We start from the raw sequence: 16791 nt of genomic DNA on the forward strand, positions 1-16791 counted from the left end.
TCCCCAGAACACACTGTAAAAAACATCTCTTCACTATCAGGTAGCTGCCTGTCCCCTGAACACACTGTAAAAAACATCTCTTCACTATCTGCTAGCTGCCTGTCCCCAGAACACACTGTAAAAAACATCTCTTCACTGACTGCTAGCTGCCTGTCCCCAGAACACACTGTAAAGAATCACTGTACTATCTCTGTAGACAGCCCAGGGTCTACAGATGGCAACAAAAAGAATCTGCGCCAACCTGCACCACAAAGCATACACACACTGTGTTCCAGGCAATAACCGACAAGAAGGATTTTTTTGGGGGGGGGTTGTTAGTGCGTGGTGGCACAGAAGGGAGGGGATGGGATGAGGAGAAGGGAGGGGAGAGCTAGTCCCATCGCTTAGAGTACCTTTAAAGGTATTATATACGTTATACTTTACTCAACTGTCATCCAAAATAAACGGAAGTAAATAAATGGAGTAAATTAATCTATTACAAAACATTGTCCTTAAAGCAAACATACATTTCTCTGTCGATTCATCAAAACTACAATTTTTTTAAAACATTTTTTTTTTTTCGACACTTGCCCCTAAGTTTTTGTTGATTTTTTGTCAAGTATTTTTGTCACTTTTTCCGTTTTTTTTTTAAGAGCTTTTCCCGTCATTTCTTTTAACCATTTTTTTCTTCTTCAAATGCTATTAAACTGACTAAAACACAAAAATTCAATGAAAGTCGAGAACTAATCGTTTATTTTACTTGTATATATGTATCGTATTATGAATGACACCTCTGATGACTTCTGCTGTCTCTCCGTCTCCAGTTGCTGATGGAGACTACTGGCGGCTGCTGAATCCTGGTGAGTACCGGGTGACGGTCAGCGCGGAAGGCTACTTCCCCTCCTCCCGCACCTGCCAGGTCATGTACGAACACTACCCGACAATCTGTGACTTCCGCCTCACCAAGATGCCCAAACAGAGGCTAAAATACATTTTGGCGAGGAGAGGGAAACTCCCCAAAGACCTGCAGCTCCGGCTGCGACAGCTACGCCCGCGCAAGCTCCGTGTCACCACCAAGGCCATCAACCAGAGGCGCCTTGCTGATGCTGCCAGACGGGCAAAGAGGATGTGATGATCGAAGATAATATCAGAACAAAGCTAGACTTGGTTCCGCTCCTTTAAGTAACATGACTCACTGGAGTCATGTTACTTAATTATTTAAAGAGAAATTGCGGTTATCAAAGACAAAACGGCCGGGGAACTTGCTTCTTTTTCTGTGGAGCAGCAGAGCAACTGTCCTTGCTTTAGGTCACATTTACACATGACGTGGTGGCTCACTGGGTTGGAAATAAAGGACTACGTTTGAATTTTTAGCTTTCAAAGTGTCCACATCCAGTGTAGCAAATGGGAAGTTTTTATATGCAGCACAGCACGAAAATGACAAGGCTACAGTTTCTATATTATTAACAGAAACTAAATATAAAGTGACCATTTTAAATCATATCCATTTTGCAGGAATACAGAACCAAAACAACAATATATGTGTCATTGTCTAAATACCCGTCTGATTGTTAAATGATGGTGCAGATGGTGCTCTTGCCTCTTTTAATTGATACTAAAACCTGTTCACCTAAATCAATAAAAAAAAAAGTACATTATGTTGTGTTTAAATTTTGGAACTATCCTGATGCAGTATCATGTTTCATTTCTGAACTCCAAAGAATTAACACATTTGGTAAGAGACATAAATGAATGACACTGAATTTTTATTTATTACATAATTACCATTTCACTTTACAGTTTAAAAAAAAATTAAAACTACAAATTTACATAAGAATAGCAAGCTTCCACTTGACTCCGTTTCTCATTTTTGGTGGAATCATGACCTCAGGAGCTACAAAGGAAAAAAAGACAATGTTAAAAACAGATAAATTACTTTTGAACAGAGAAATGATGGTAGCTCGACTTAACAACCAACCCACTTCTGAGTGTGTGCTCACATCTGGCACAGATCAGATGTGCATCAAAAGAAATGAGGATCAAACAGCGACCTGTGAGAGGAGGACTGTAAACACTGACTGACCTTGTGAGGCTGCAGGTCTCTGCTGCTGCTGGAAAGAAGCCATGATGCTGTTTGCAGTCGAGTTTGGCCCAGTGAGCTGGAAAAAAGAAAAGAATGAGATCACACGTTACATTAAAAATAAAAACTAATATTAATATTACTGCATTCTCCTGGCTCACATGGACACCGAATGGATGTAGGCCCATGTCAGAGTCAAGAGTTAATTTGGATGCTTTGTGTTTAAATTAGAGCCCGGCCTATAAAGAATTTTTAAGGCCGAATCCGATACAAATATTTGGTTACTTAAAAATCCAATATGCCGATATACTGTATAGTTGAAAAAAAAAAACGTTTTACAATTTGTTGTACACAACATTTGTAGGTTTTTATGAGGTCTCACTAAAATAATATGATAAAAACACATTAACAAAAAAAAAAGAAAAATCGGTGTTGCCAACAGGGACGCTGCAGAGCGTCCTCTGGTGGACAGACTATGCAACGCTAACGCTCATAACATGGTTCAGTCAGTTTTTAGGTTTTTTTAATATTCATTTATCAGAGTCATTTATTTGTTATTATAAATGATTCTGATGATAGATATTTATATTTAAATCAGCCATTATAAATGCTGATACGATAGATCCGGAAATGCCTAATATGGGCCGATAGTATCGGCCCGCCCATATCTCGGTTGGGCTCTAGATTTAATGCATTTCATTTTCTTATTCAAAAAGAACCATGGCAGTGTACGCCCCATTCACAAAAGGCTAAGTCCTTGGCGCAGCTGCGATGGCATTGATTCCAACCTTTGGCCCTTTGCTGCATGTCATTTCCCCCCCCCATTTCCCATTCCTGTCTAACAAAAGCCTAAAATGCCTAAAGAATTGTCTTAAAAGAAAGAAGAACATAATTCTCGCAGATGGACTCATATCTAATTTCTCTCATTGACACTGTGAATCAGCATTAAACCAATCACAGCAACAGATTTAAAATGTATCAAAACAAGTGTTGATGAAAATATGTTGTAATATTTACCGGAGCTTGAGTGTTCTGCAGGCCCTCGGGCCACACCTCTGGAACGGCTGCCTCCATCATCTGCAGAGCAGCGTCGTAGGCCAGCTGCAGCTTCTCCGCCTGTTTGTCAAACTGGAACAGCACCAGGGCCTTCAGCGCGCTGTGCACTTCCTCTGCAGGAGAGAGAGAATGAAATGCCTCAGACTTTGTCCCTCTGTGTGTGTGTGTGTGTACACACACACACACACACACACACACACACACACACACACACACACACACACACACACACACACACACACACACACACACACTGTGTATATTTATATATAGACACACACACACAGATTTTCAACAAACAGACAACTTAATCTTACTTACCCTGCCAAACACTGATGATTTCAACATTAAAAACTAAAACCAATGAAATAAATATAAATGATGAGGAGCCGTTAAGGGTCTGTACCTCTCATCTTGTCCACAGTGGTGAGGATCTCACCCAGAGCGTACATCAGAGCTCTGTCTTCCATCGGGCTTCCCTCCTTCAGACTCAACTTTTTCCTCTCTGCTTTCCGACGGTTCTTTGACGACCTCCTGCAGGCAGAACATTAAAAAAGCACACCGAATGTCATTCTTTTTTACATGGGACTTTACAATGTGGAAAACAGTTTTTCATTTTTTACATGTGTGTGTTTTGTCTTACGAGGAGATGCGGGAGTTACTGTGGGAGTATTTGGAGCCGGTCATCACACTGCTGGCTTCAGAGTACAGCTCGGCATCAGGACAGTCCAGACCATCCTCATCTAATGAAGAACACAGAGCGTTGCTGACAATTTAAGTTTAAATTATGATTTCAAATGGTGAATATAAAATATAATTTCTATTTAATTCATTTATTTATTCCTTCATCTTTGGCTTCACTCTTGACCTTGTATGGAGTGTACTTAACCGTGTTGTTGTGAGAATATGACAATATGAACATATTGAGTGTACAGATTCTTTGACTGGTCTGACATATTATTAGTATATATGTTTCGACAAAAAAAATAACTGGACTTCCTTTTAGGCCTATGGGGGTGAAGGTGAACATTTGATACTATAAAAAGAAACATATGGTATGACATTAACAGACAGATTTGATATAACATCAACAAAAAAAAACATGTTAGCTCAGATACTTTAGATCTTTTCAATTTGGACTTATTCTCACCCATCATGTCCAGTCTGGCCTTCTCTTTCTGCTCCCGGACCACGGCCAGCCGGGTCCTGTGCCGCGTGAACGTCGCTACTTGGGCCTCCAGGAATGCAGTCTGGGTGCTGAAAGCTGACAAAAGACATGACATGACACAACAAGACATTAAGACAAATTGTCATTTTTGTTTTGTTTGGACGCTCTGTTCAACCATTTCCCTTTTTCCAGATCCGATAGGAATTGACAGTAGAAGGCTGACTGGGGAGTAAGTTAGCAGGAGAAGCAATAGTTAGATGGCTGAACAGGCCAATCAGAAATCTCCTCACCTTCCAACAGAGCAGGTTTGAGGTTGGTTTCCGTGATGTCCTGTCTGTTGTGCATGTAAATCTGAAGCAGACAAAGAACATTACCATGGTAATGTCAACAATAATTAAATGAAATAAATAAATAATTTGGGGCGGCAGCAGTAGGGATTTGGGTTGGGAACCGGAGGGTCGCATGTTCGAGTCCCCATACGGACCAAAGTACGATGGTGGACTGGTAACTGGAGAGGTGCCAGTTCAAGGTTCACCTCCTGAGCACTACCAATGTGCTTTTGAGCAAGGCACCAAACTTCCAACTGCATGGGGCGCCTTTCCATGGGCAGCCCCCCCACTCTGACATCACTCCATTAGTGCATGGATAGGTACTGAGCATTGGTAATGTATATAATAACAACAGAGTGAAAACATTGTAATTTCTCTTGGGGTATTAAAACATTTTTATTATTGTGATTATGAATAAAAAGAAAAGAAAAAAATAACATAAAATATAAAAAAGTCCAATTGAAAAGAAGCTTTTACTGACCAATCGCAGCGCCTCCTCCCAGACTGAACCAGTGACCAGAGCCAAGATGGCCTCTTCACAGTCCTATTGGAAAAATAGGAAGCATGTTTCAACTATAAGCCAGCTGCTCCATGGAAGCCATTTTATCCAGCAGCTTCCTGCTGCAGAGGATCTTACTTTGGCGTACTGGTCCAGCAGCAGAGCAGCTTCTGAGTACCGCCGTTGTTCACTCAGCTTCTCTAAAAGGGAAGAAAAACGGTTTTAGGATTTACATGCGATGGCCCCTGGGTGTATTGGTACCGTGTTTAACGGTCTAACTGGTTACCTGTCTGTTTGACTGTCAACCTGCATTCTTATCTTTCTACAATCTACCTGTTGTCATGGTTACCTGCCAGGTCCCTTGCCAGCAGAGCCAACTGGTCGGGTGGTAGTGGGATTTGCTGCGCCGCACAGATGGCGTTTCTCCAACTGGAGCTGCTAGCGAATGCCTGCAGGGCGCAGGCTGGCTCTCCGCATCGCCATAGCAACAGGCCGGCCTGCTCCGCCTGCTGCTGCTCCATCAGGTGCTCGGCGTAAGCACAGCTCAGAGCCTAGAGGTCAGAGTTCAGGGGTCAAACTTTCTGTAAAAGATCATCTCAAAAAATGTAAGTTAGATATCTGAAAACTGGAAACACATAACCACCTAAACTGTTGGCTTTAGTTAGGAGTAAGCATTGAAATAGTCTGACTACCAGATGCAGTACCTCGTGGGTGAAAAGTATGCAGGGCTGGGTTTCTACCTTGTAGTGAGCACCGTCCGTTGTGTACAGTCGCAGAGCTTCACTGTAGAGTTTCTGCTCCTTTACAAGCTGCAAAGCTTCACGGAAATGTTCTTCTCCTGAACACAAAGCACAACAGAGATTAGGTCACAGCCAATATGTACTCAGCTAAAAAAACACAGCTGTCCAACGTAGATCTACAGATCAACATGTATGTTCAGTGTTGTTCTTTGTGTGACGATTGCCACATTGACTTTCTTGAGTTGGCCAGGAATATTGTCTTAAATAAATTATGAGCGCAGGATTACAACTTCCTAAGAACTGTGATTCATTAACCAATATTGTTTTCAAAGAAGATCATGTGTTCATAAGAGTCCTGTAATTGGAGAATCTAGAGATACTTCAGATACTACACAGGAAGATATCAATAGTGTGCCCTTGCAGTGAAGTCAGATTGTAGTTGTAATCTCTAAATGAAGAGCGGTAAAACGGGCAGCAGTGACAGAAGCATTCAGACTGACCACACTTGCTGAGGTGATGCAGGGCCTTCCTGTAGCGTTTCAGGTGCTTGTCGATGGTGTAGCGCTGGTAGTTTGGCTCCAGGTTCCTCAGCATGTTTAAGAAGGGTAGGTACTCTTTGGGGTCCTGCAGGGATTTTGTACAAAAATTAACAGATACATACTGAGAAAAATCATCCACCAATCACAACTTAAGTCATAGAAAGGAGTCTCAAAAATAAAAAATGGAATGCTGGTGTTGCATTTTGGACAGTCAGGAATGTTGGAAATGAATCCAAAGATTTGGGATGTGAAAAAAGTGAACAAACCACAATTTGTGGTTAATTCAAACTAATTACTTTTTATATCCTCCATAAAATTAAAAAACTAAGAATAATTTTTAGGTACACTGATTCCTGTGTATGCATTCTCCGTACCTTTATATTGCTAAGAACACAAAGAAGCCAATAACAAAAACTCCAAACAAAAAGATTACATACATTTTTTCTGCGGTCAGTGCTGATTACCTAATTGATATTTTGAAGAACTTTGCAGTGTAAGTTAACATATTCATTTGTAAATCTGTGCAATATCTGGCAGCTTGAATGCCTCGTGTCATTTTTACTCCACCTCTGGAGTTTCGTTGCATACTCTGCATATTAATGAGGACATTGTGTTTCCTTGAAAACTTCTAAATGCTTTAGGATACAGAAATCTTCAACATCACGTGTGGCATGTGAATAGAAGTAAGGGCTATCTTAATAATTCCATTAACATAACTGATTGTGTTTGGTACACAGTGTCATGATACTTTTGCACTTCGATTTTTATTCATGCAGCAAAGCCCTTTGCAAGTGAAGTTAAACAAGATAAGGAAGACTGTTCTTCCTCTGCCGTGTTGTACCTTCTGAGATTTCTCGGCCACCATGAGCACCAGGTCAAAGTCGTACGTTCCCAGAGAGTGTTCGTACAGGTCGTTGACGTTGACGAGGAAGAGGAGGTACTTCAACGCCTCTTCAGCACTCACAGCACCGGGAGCATCAGGAGGGTTCACTGAGCAAATACACAAACACAGCACATAATGAAAAGAAAAAAAAAAGAAAAAAATCACCTATTCCCAATATCTGCTAGTGTGTGTGTGTGTGTGTGTGTGTGTGTGTGAGAGTGTGTGTGAGTGTGTGTGTGTGTAGCTGAGTGAAAGAGAGTTTAGTTTATAGTTAACCACAACCTTTTGCAGGTCAGTGTTCTCACCTCGAAGCTCGTGGACTTTCTGCAGAGCGACCTCCAGCTCTGGAACGGTCTTCTTCACGTGAGTCGTCAGTATGGACAGAAAAAACCTGGAAGGTCGACAACATCATCGTTTCATATCCCTGCTTTATCTACTTTTATACAGACAGCACATGTTTGGCCTAATCACTGCAGAGCTGTTTTCAGGTCTTTTGAACCAAGGTGTTAGTCAAGTCAAGGCCAAGTCTCAGGTTTTTGAGGTTCTAAGCTTGTTTCTAAATTAATTTCAGAATCACTGACTTGTTTGGATCCATTGATTCCATGGCGCTCCGTAAAGCATCACAAACTACGTCCACTTTCTTCTGCCCAGAAACCGTCTGGGCCTGGCCCGGGCTGCACTCAGGACGGGGGTACATGGTGCTGGTTGTATCCTCCTCTCTGGGTACCAAAGACAGACACGATTGCACAGTATGAGTAAAACAATTGTTAAAACAAGAGTTGCTAAAACTGAAAAGCAGATCTAAAGAATCTTACTTGAGCTCAGTGAGGAAGAGGTTGATGTGGCTGATGGAGTCAAGCTGTGTGATGAAGGTCTCCGTGTTCTCCAGGAAAGTCTTCAGGAAGAGATGGACAATGAAACATGAGCAGTCAGGAACGCTCAGGGTGTCAGTGTCAGCTTTAAACCGTATTGATGTATTAAGAACAGGACCAGGAAACAGTCAAACAATTGAAAAATATGAACATAGCAATAATAAACTGCCGGCGGTGGACAAAATAAAAAGATATAATGTCTCAAAACTACACATGAAACCTTTTATGTACCTTTGGGTTGTGGTCGTAAATGAGGTTCAGGTTGATCCTCAGCTTCCTCATACAGTCAAAACAATCTCTGAACATCAAACTGAAAAAAAATAAAATTAAAACAGATTTGAAAAAAAAAACAGAGAAGACACTCACTTCAGCATGGTGCAATGTTAACATTTCTGCTCACATGCTGTTTCAAGTCAAGTATCAAGCTACAAACCGTGACATTTGCATTACATCAAGACAATGTTGTGTTATGTTTAAGTATAAAAAAAGGCTAAATTTAGGAATCTTAGTCATTGAGATTAAGACAAGATTCAAAAGTAATGTAACCCTCAACACATAAGCGTCTTTCCGACCACGTAGTTAAAGGAACAAATTCATAGGAACACTTCTAAACAGCTCTACTAATTACTCTCCCCTAAAACAGTTTTTTCATTTGCAGTAGCACTGACCAAAGAAACTGATCTTATGTTATTATAAACACAGTGATCTAACCACCACTATGCTGGAAAGGGAAAAGGGAATAGACCCTGACCTGGAGTAGGAGCTGCAAGAGTTAAATGAACTGTGGCCAGAGGAACTCAATAATCTCCAAATTGGTCCAGTCGAAACATGGGAAAAGAAATGTAGTAAAAACAAGCAGGTGATGTGGTGGAAGAATCTCAAACACACCTGTCCAGCCACTTCCTGAGCTGGGCCAACACTAGCGATCGATGATGCACGGTCTCCAGGTTCCCACGGGGCATCTGGACACACATTTTTTTATAAATTAGTTATCCGCATCTGGAGCTTGGTCATAGATAATTGCAGCACTGCTGTTGTGTTTACACAAGAAAGTGAAATTTGGCAACATGTCTGTTTATGTGGAATAAAACTAACCTGCAGAATCACTCTGGTGTCTTGCGGGACCACAGTGACGATCCTGGATCCCCGCTCCACCCGCCGCAGTGTCTCGTCATTCTGACCTCCATCTGAGGCCAAGGCTGCCTGCAGCCCTGCGGAGTGAAAGGTCTTTCAACTCAAGTGTACCATAAATTATACCAACACAGCACAGGAGTTTACATTACCTATAGGAGCAACTATTGCTATCCATAATTTGTACACTGTTTGTCATGTAAACAAAACTGTATTCAATCTCAGCTGGATAACATTAACTTTGAATAACATTGTATCAGGTCATTACAAATTCTATGTGTGTGTGTGTGTGTGTCCCTTTGTCCTACCTTTGACACTGAGCACGCTCAGTTGGAGGCAGCGGCAGGTGTGGGAGTGTGTGGTAATGAGGAGGAAGTCGTTGCAAACAGCAAAGGAGGAAATATTGGAGGCCAGCTGAGAAAAAAAGAAGACGTAAATGAACACATTTCCCAGCAGCCCTTTTTTTTTACAATGAACATATTGAGAGAGCTGGTAAAATAAAGTTGACAGCGTACCTCTGTGTCTCCAGCGTACAGGTGGGATCTGTCCGTCAGGCCGAACAGATATTCCTGAAGACATAAAAGCAAGACAAAAGGAAACATAAGCTTTAAGGCCTGTACAAAGAACTCACTTATAATGAGTCATGTAAATATAATTATATGTGTTTCGACCTCCCCACTGATGCTGCCGAGGGCCGTCTGGACGCAGGGAACAGAGAAATTGATGGCACATCGGCTCGAGTCTTGCCAATCCTCCACAGACGGCTCAGGACGATCTGCACAGAAATTATAATGAAACGTTGTTTTTGTTTTTGTTTTCCTTCTGTAAACTAATGCATTTTATATGCTTATACAGTGACATTCTCTTCTGTTATACTGCCAATACCCTGAAATACCGAAGGCAGACAATCTCTGCACAATCTCCATGCTGTGCAGAGTGCTTTTGAATTATCAAATAATCCATTATGAATTCATAAATTTCCAACAAAATATCACTTGGACAAGAAGAGTGTAGTGGCTCACCCCAGCACAGCTTCCTGATCCGTCCATCTTCCAGTTGTAGTGCCACTGTGCCAGTCTGGGAGGAGTGAGTCAAACTGACAACAACACCGTCAACTTCTATCTCAGACCTGAAATAAAACACACCGTGCGGAGTCCTGATTTACAACGTGGCTGTGGAATAATTGACTTTAAAATATTCTGTGCATTTCGGTTAATTTGTTAGCTTAACAGGAAAAAAACTAGTGCTGCCACTCGGGAGTTTTTAGCTTAGGCTTGCTAACCTGACAGTGAGTGTGTCATCAGCGTCATGAGCAGGGTGAAGCATCAGCAGGGTGGAGGAGGTTGGCAGCAGACAGGAGCTCACACACACAAACAGCTCGTCCTCCAGCCACAGCAGCTGCCGCAGGGCCAGAGGATGCTCCTGGAGAAGTGTCACTCTGCAGAAAAATCAGAGGAACAGGAGAGAAATCCTTGAGGGAACATTTAAGAAATACAAGTGAAAGAAAAAAAACAAGGAGAATGCAAATAGCACCCAACTTGATGTAGTGCTTGTTTGTTTTAAAGTATCATTTGGCAGACTTTAGACAAAAACAAAAAATGTTCAAATGATTAAAGTCAACATTATGGACAGCTCAGGTGAAGTTGAGACGGTGAATTATCTGCAGAAAAACAGCTGCACTGCAGATTGCTGCGTTACCTAAACGTTTTCTGGAGGACCAGGGGACGAGACATCGTGCGGAACCCATCTGCTGTTTTGTCAACTTGTTGTCCTGAATCTGGAAAGATTGGTGTGTGCAACAAAGAGAAAAAAATGCTCAGAATAATATTTAGACCCATAACAAAACAGATCCACCTCAGTGTTTATCTCCATTTAAAACACCTGAAGAAAAAACGGTTGGTCTCTCTCAGGCATTAAATAAATTGTATTAAATATTTAAGTATTGTCTCCTATATAAGTGCATCGCATTTTTTTTCTTTTTTTTTATGACGGAATTGAAACTGTTGCTATTTTTAAAGACCCCGCGATTTACATCTCACTCTTATTCATTCTGATGATTGCTGTCTTTATGGAAAACATCACAAGCAAGTAAGGAAGCAAACCCACCTTGGCTGTAGACTGAGATCTGTCCGTCAGAGGTCAACGCTGCCAGCTGATTGGTCCTCTGAGGTTGGCAGTGGAAGGTCACCTGGTTGACTGGTGAAGTCAGCTGGAGCTCAAAGGAACACATGGGAGGAGGAACCACACACTGCCTGAAGTTTGTCACCAGGATTTTATCTGGGGGGGTTTAGATAAATATTAACATTGTGTTGAAAATCCTCCCACAGTTCCATGTCCCCTTGACTCTTTGTCCCTTACCTCCATCAATCACAGCCACGTTAGCATTGTCGGTGGCGTCCAGCCCAAGGCTCCTCCCAGTTGTCCAGCCCCAGTCGTAGGTGATGCTGGTCCAGCTGCGGGTCACCACGTGGAGCCTCAGGGAGCAATCAGGGTCCCAACAGACACAGACCGGAGCCTTCTGAGAGTCTCTGCCAAAGTCCAGACTCTGCTTCAGATACCAGTGGTAGTTCCCCACCACCCACAGCTGAACTGTAGAGGGAGCACAGGCAGATTGAAGGTGGGTGATTTTGATATGTTTTCTTTTATTTATTGAATAATTTATTTGTTTAATTTACTGATGAACAAAGTTATTCTAGCTATCAAACAGGCTCTGCTTTTGCAGTATTTTCAGTGACATAATAAAATGCAAACTTCTAAAAGGAAAGCCATGAAAACATGTTCATCCAGATACTTTTGATGAAGAATAAAGTCCAAAGTCAGTTTAATGCAGTTTAACATCAGAGGAAGAACAATGGATTGTCACTGATGTACCCAATTCAAGTTAGATTGCTGGTGTTTCTTGTCTTTACGCAAGGATTTAATGTCACTTATGTGGTCCAACATGTTCAAAATGACACTGATTGGCCTGAACAACGGGCTCCAACTTTGGCGGATCTTACTGAAAGTGTTGATTTGTTCGTCCTCTCCTGCAGTCATGTCCTCCAACCACACAGCTAAGACAGTGGAGTCACTGTTCCACAGCAAATCCTTCACCTGGAACACATACATACACACACACACCAAAGTGTTTTATATTGGTTTTGAAAATTCAAAAATCACAAATGATATTTTAAAACTGTACACGAGTCAGGTTAGCTGAGCGTACCTTGGCCTGGTCTTTGCTGAATGGGAGGGTAAAATCTCCATGCAGCAGTCCGTTCTTCTCCATGAAGACCACGCTGTGTTTGTTGGGATGACGCTGTGTGCTCGCTATCAGGTTGCCCGAGGGTCTGAAACAGCAGGAGAAAATTTACCAAAAATTCACACCTCTACTATTCTTTCTTTTATTTTGTAATTCAAATGATGGTTTATACAGGAAAGACACCAGGATCACTTACACATTACAACAGTTCTCCACATGGGAAAGAGCCTAATCTTAAAAAAATTGTAATGAACTACATGAACATTTCTTTGGCAGCACTCTTACTTCCAGCAGAGCGCTTGCTCCAGGCCATTGATGGGCTCGCTGGTTGCCTGTAAAACACCCTCCCTGTTCCAGACCCGGACCTTCCTGGCTCCGGTCTGAAGACAGACAGCGCTGACGGCAAACAGTTGACCATCCCCTCGCCACGTCACCCTGGGCCTGCGGTCGTCCCAGGCTGCAGCCGGCTGCACCTCCTGTGGGTGCATTTGTACATCATTTAGAATAATTTGATATTAAACTAATTTAATTTAGAGGCTTTAATGTTTCTGTGGTTAAAACACCAACCTGGGTCTTGCTCTGTGCGGCCTGTTTCCCCTCTGAGCCGTGGAACTGAGTCTCTTTCTTCCCCCAACCCACCGTGATAAACTTCCCTGCAAAAAACGCAATATACAGTAGATTAATGAATCATAAATGTTATTATTTAGCCATACAATAAATATTTCTACATTTCCATGAATCACCCCATGACCCTTTGTGGGTCCTGACCCTCAGAGTGGAAACCACTAATCTCTACAAAGTCCATTTGGAGCCATTGTACCTTCACCAAAGTCATCCTGGTGGATTCCAACCTCAGTGATCGGCTCAAAGTCTTTGGTCATCATGATGATTGTTTCCTGGCCTGTGAGAACAAAGTATTGGTGATTTATTCATTTGAAACCCTGCTTAATAGGTTTAGCTAAGAATGAAACAACTAAGCCTTGATCTTTAAGTATGGTTATCTAGGGCAACGCCGCAATTTGACCATACCCAAAATATTTAGACAATTGGATTGAGTATGTACGTATGTACTGGCCTTTTGCCCACTGTTGAGACAATAATGGACTTGTGGGGGCTCTCCAACGATTGAAAACTTTACAATTAAGGAGAAAGTTTATGTTTCAAAACAGTGAAATATGTTTGTTTTTTTAAACATTTGTATGACGTACTGACCAGTAGTGAGAACGACAAGCTCTTCATCGGGACTCCATGTCATTGAAGTCAGACCGCTGTCCACACTGCCAACGCACTCCAACTGTGAAACATGATCACGGACAAGTTTCTGAGAACTCTCATTGACATAATACACTCCCTTACCCCTTATACTGACCTTAACTTAAAACTAACCCCAACATTAACCCTAAAGCCAACACACTTAACTGCTACACAACTCTTTAAAGAAATGAGGGCTGAAAAAAAAAAAAAAGTCCAAACTTTCAAACTCCCGTGTTGCTGACCTGGCAGGTGTTAAAGGTGAAGAGGACGACATCGCCACCAGCTGTGCCCAAACAAGCCGACTCGAGTTCAGCCAGGTCCTGGAGTCCAACCACCATACCGCTGCCGTCCTCTGGGAGGAAACCCTCAGCTGTCAAGGAGGCCTCACTGACCACCTGTACATGATACATGATAGAAAGACGTTGATTCCTATTGAAATATTGTGCCTCCCTTTGCTACTTGTTTATTTGGATGAATCTCTAAACACATTAATATCCTCAACCAGATAAAGCTAAAATAGTTAAGCAAACAGAGACAGTGTGTTGTTTAAATCCAGAGCCAAAGCACAGTCCCCTAATTTAATTCTTATACATGGGGATCCTTTAGATACCGTCACAGAATAAAAGTACCTCTGCATGGTGCTCAACCACACACTTTGACATTTGGACTCACAGATAAAATACCAAGTCCCAACAAAGAATGTTTCTTCTAAGGAAACTGTTATCCTTTAATGTCAGCAGCAGTATACTTCAAACGTTTTATTGTGCTTTCGTTGAAAGTATTCTCTCCTTTGGCATCATCTGTTGGATGGCAACGCCACTGAAGCACAGGAAACGTACACACAAAAATAATAACAACTTCCAGAAAACTATCAGGTATTCCATTCCTAAGTATGGAAAGTATCTATAAAACAGAACACTAAGAAAGGCAAACAGCATTGTGGAAAATCCGTGGAATCCTTTTTCCTCCTAATTTGAACCGTTGTCTTCAGGACGACCATACTGTGCTCTTCTGTTTACCAAAAAAAAAAAAGATCCAAGTTATCCTTTGTTCCACAGGTTATCAAACTCCTTAATAATAAAAGGTCCTGTACGGTGATAAGGTTTTTTTATTTTTTTATTTTCTTTGCTTCTCATTTTTCCAACTGGTTTGGAACCCTATTCTCCCCCCCCCTCCACATGCCTGAGTGCTCTGGTCTATGTTATGAGTAGTGAAGTCTATATGCTACGGTCTCCTTTGTCTTATCTTGTTTGTCTTAATGTTGTATAAAAATGCCTTTGATGTGATTTCTGCTGGAACCTAATTTCATGGGGACAATAAACAAACATATATAAGCACAGTATGTCCTCCCCAGCTCACCTGGCCAGTGCGTGGGTCGTACTCTGTGATGGAGTAGTGGGAAGCGACCAGTAGCGAGCCAGTGTCAGCCCGAACTGCTAAACACTGTGGGGAGCCTGGACCCTGCAGCTCGGAGCTCCGTAGGCTCTTCAGCAGCTTCAAGTTCCGCATTTTAACTCAAGACAGACAGAAGATACACAGAGCTTGAGTCTGGAGCCAGACGCTGCAAAACACCTGAAACAGCAACAAAAACAAACATGTTCAGTAGTAAAACTATTGGGTGACACAGAGGGATATATTATTACTGTATCATAACTGTGATTTAAAACACCTTAAATCAGGGAGTTTAGTTATTATAATAGCATGAAATGGCTTCAGTGTTTACAACATTACAGTTCAGTGTGGCTGGTGTAAAATTTACCTCTACCTGCCTTGACAAATCCTACCTATTAAATGGATGCTTTTCAGTTTTTCCAGCTGTAGAATATATTCTAAAAGCACCAAGACAAATTCTTATACAATCATAGTATTATTAAGATATTCAGTCCAACATTACACAGGCACACAGTCCTGTTTACATAACGTTAATAGTTTCAGATTTAGAGCATTGGGGGGCGCTACTTTGTTTGGCTGCTGTTGTGTGGAGATATTAAATAAATTGTGTCACCAATTTGCAGCATTTGTTGACTTCACAGTCACAAATGTGAAAAATTGCCTGTTTTCCTCTGTTTCAAGTACAACTATTTGAGTGACGCACCACTGGATACGGAAAATACTTCTTTAACTGTCTATGGGAAAATACGTCTTCTCTCTCATTTTGGTCACTAACACAGACCTTACGTTAAAACTCCATCTGACAATGAGCCTACTTATTGACGCTAACGTTAACGTTACATTGTCAATTCAGGGTTTTCTTAAATCTTAAACTTTAGCTACCTGCTAGCCAGCTTTCTGAGCCCAGTAGACATCAGTTACGTTAACGTAACGCTAGCTATATCGGTTCGCCGATGATACAAACCAACAATAACGGTGAAGCTTTAAAGGTAACGTTACTTTTCTTAGTGTACCTTAGCTAACTAACGTTAGTTGTTTAACGGTTATACAGCTTTGGAAGGAACTGGATGTAGTAGCATGTCTTTACACTTGAAGGAGCGACATGCTATTTATCTGTAGTTCTTCAATTAACCAAACGGAAATGAAAGCTTTAAAACAACATTTCCAACAAAACTGTAAAACCCACCTGGAAGAAACAGCTTGAATCAATAAAACCTTTAGTAAATATCCAGCATCAACAACATAACATCATACATGTGTCGCTGTCAGGCTCGTAACCTTTCACCTCTGACGCAGATACATAAGATGCCTGAGGTGGAGCCCTCTGGCGCCGAGGAGGGAATTGACTTTGTATTTAGTCAAATGTGTGAACTCGATTAAAATAACCCAATATAAATACATGTTATCCATTCAGTTAATCAGATTTGTAGGGGGCACACTTTATACACATATAACAGGATGATAACCCTAATATAATTCATCATATAGCTACAGTTATTGGTGTATCGACACAACACTTCTGATTTTTGTTTATCAGAACCCTCCATAGATTAACCTCCCTTCTTTTTGACCATCAAAAATGTGTTCGGCTTTTACTCTGAAATTAACATGGCTTTTGATCCTTTTTT

At 41.5% G+C, this 16791-nt stretch overlaps 2 protein-coding genes across 5 annotated transcripts in view; one reads left to right on the forward strand and one right to left on the reverse strand.

Annotated features, from left to right (window-relative positions):
- Positions 1 to 8738, forward strand: part of LOC117951315 (probable carboxypeptidase X1) — a 28417-nt gene extending 19679 nt beyond the window's left edge. For 2 of the 3 annotated variants that reach the window (XM_034882964.1, XM_034882965.1), the window contains one exon: positions 804 to 1881. In XM_034882964.1, coding sequence (XP_034738855.1) covers positions 804 to 1111 — 308 coding nt within the window. In that variant the 3' untranslated portion in view covers positions 1112 to 1881. Of the gene's footprint in view, positions 1 to 803; positions 1882 to 8724 lie in introns of those variants that run through there. The other variant, XR_004658140.1, reaches the window with a different exon arrangement.
- elp1 (elongator complex protein 1) lies at positions 1729 to 16495 on the reverse strand. Of its 2 annotated transcripts, none has more exons than XM_034882962.1 (36): positions 16350 to 16495; positions 15131 to 15343; positions 14014 to 14166; positions 13730 to 13811; positions 13338 to 13418; positions 13085 to 13170; positions 12803 to 12993; positions 12482 to 12605; positions 12276 to 12369; positions 11635 to 11865; positions 11383 to 11553; positions 10975 to 11053; positions 10559 to 10714; positions 10299 to 10405; positions 9948 to 10051; positions 9792 to 9845; positions 9585 to 9690; positions 9241 to 9356; positions 9034 to 9107; positions 8377 to 8455; positions 8089 to 8168; positions 7855 to 7992; positions 7579 to 7664; positions 7232 to 7380; positions 6352 to 6475; positions 5852 to 5949; positions 5461 to 5662; positions 5250 to 5311; positions 5094 to 5156; positions 4574 to 4634; positions 4266 to 4379; positions 3759 to 3858; positions 3522 to 3649; positions 3077 to 3228; positions 2063 to 2138; positions 1729 to 1873 (listed from the first exon to the last, which is right to left on the reverse strand). In XM_034882962.1, exons 2-36 carry the CDS (start codon positions 15278 to 15280, stop codon positions 1806 to 1808), a joined length of 3939 nt encoding a protein of 1312 aa, XP_034738853.1. In that variant the 5' UTR covers positions 15281 to 15343; positions 16350 to 16495; the 3' UTR covers positions 1729 to 1805. The 2 variants fall into 2 exon arrangements, with proteins under 2 accessions (XP_034738853.1, XP_034738854.1); XM_034882963.1 differs by having other exon boundaries at positions 15131 to 15286; positions 16350 to 16481.
- Positions 16496 to 16791: the final 296 nt, after the last annotated feature.

Source organism: Etheostoma cragini, chromosome 10 (genome assembly GCF_013103735.1).
Source record: "Etheostoma cragini isolate CJK2018 chromosome 10, CSU_Ecrag_1.0, whole genome shotgun sequence".
Lineage (NCBI taxonomy): Eukaryota > Metazoa > Chordata > Actinopteri > Perciformes > Percidae > Etheostoma > Etheostoma cragini.

Bases quoted from the DNA above. Each gene is read 5' to 3' on its own strand.
- elp1 (XM_034882962.1), bottom strand. From the start codon at position 15,280: ATGCGGAACTTGAAGCTGCTGAAGAGCCTACGGAGCTCCGAGCTGCAG. The intron at 13,812-14,013 runs GTCAGCAACACG...CATGTTTCACAG, and splicing joins TCACCTTTAACACCTGCCAG to TTGGAGTGCGTTGGCAGTGT. The intron at 9,108-9,240 runs GTTAGTTTTATT...ATGTGTGTCCAG, and splicing joins ACACCAGAGTGATTCTGCAG to ATGCCCCGTGGGAACCTGGA.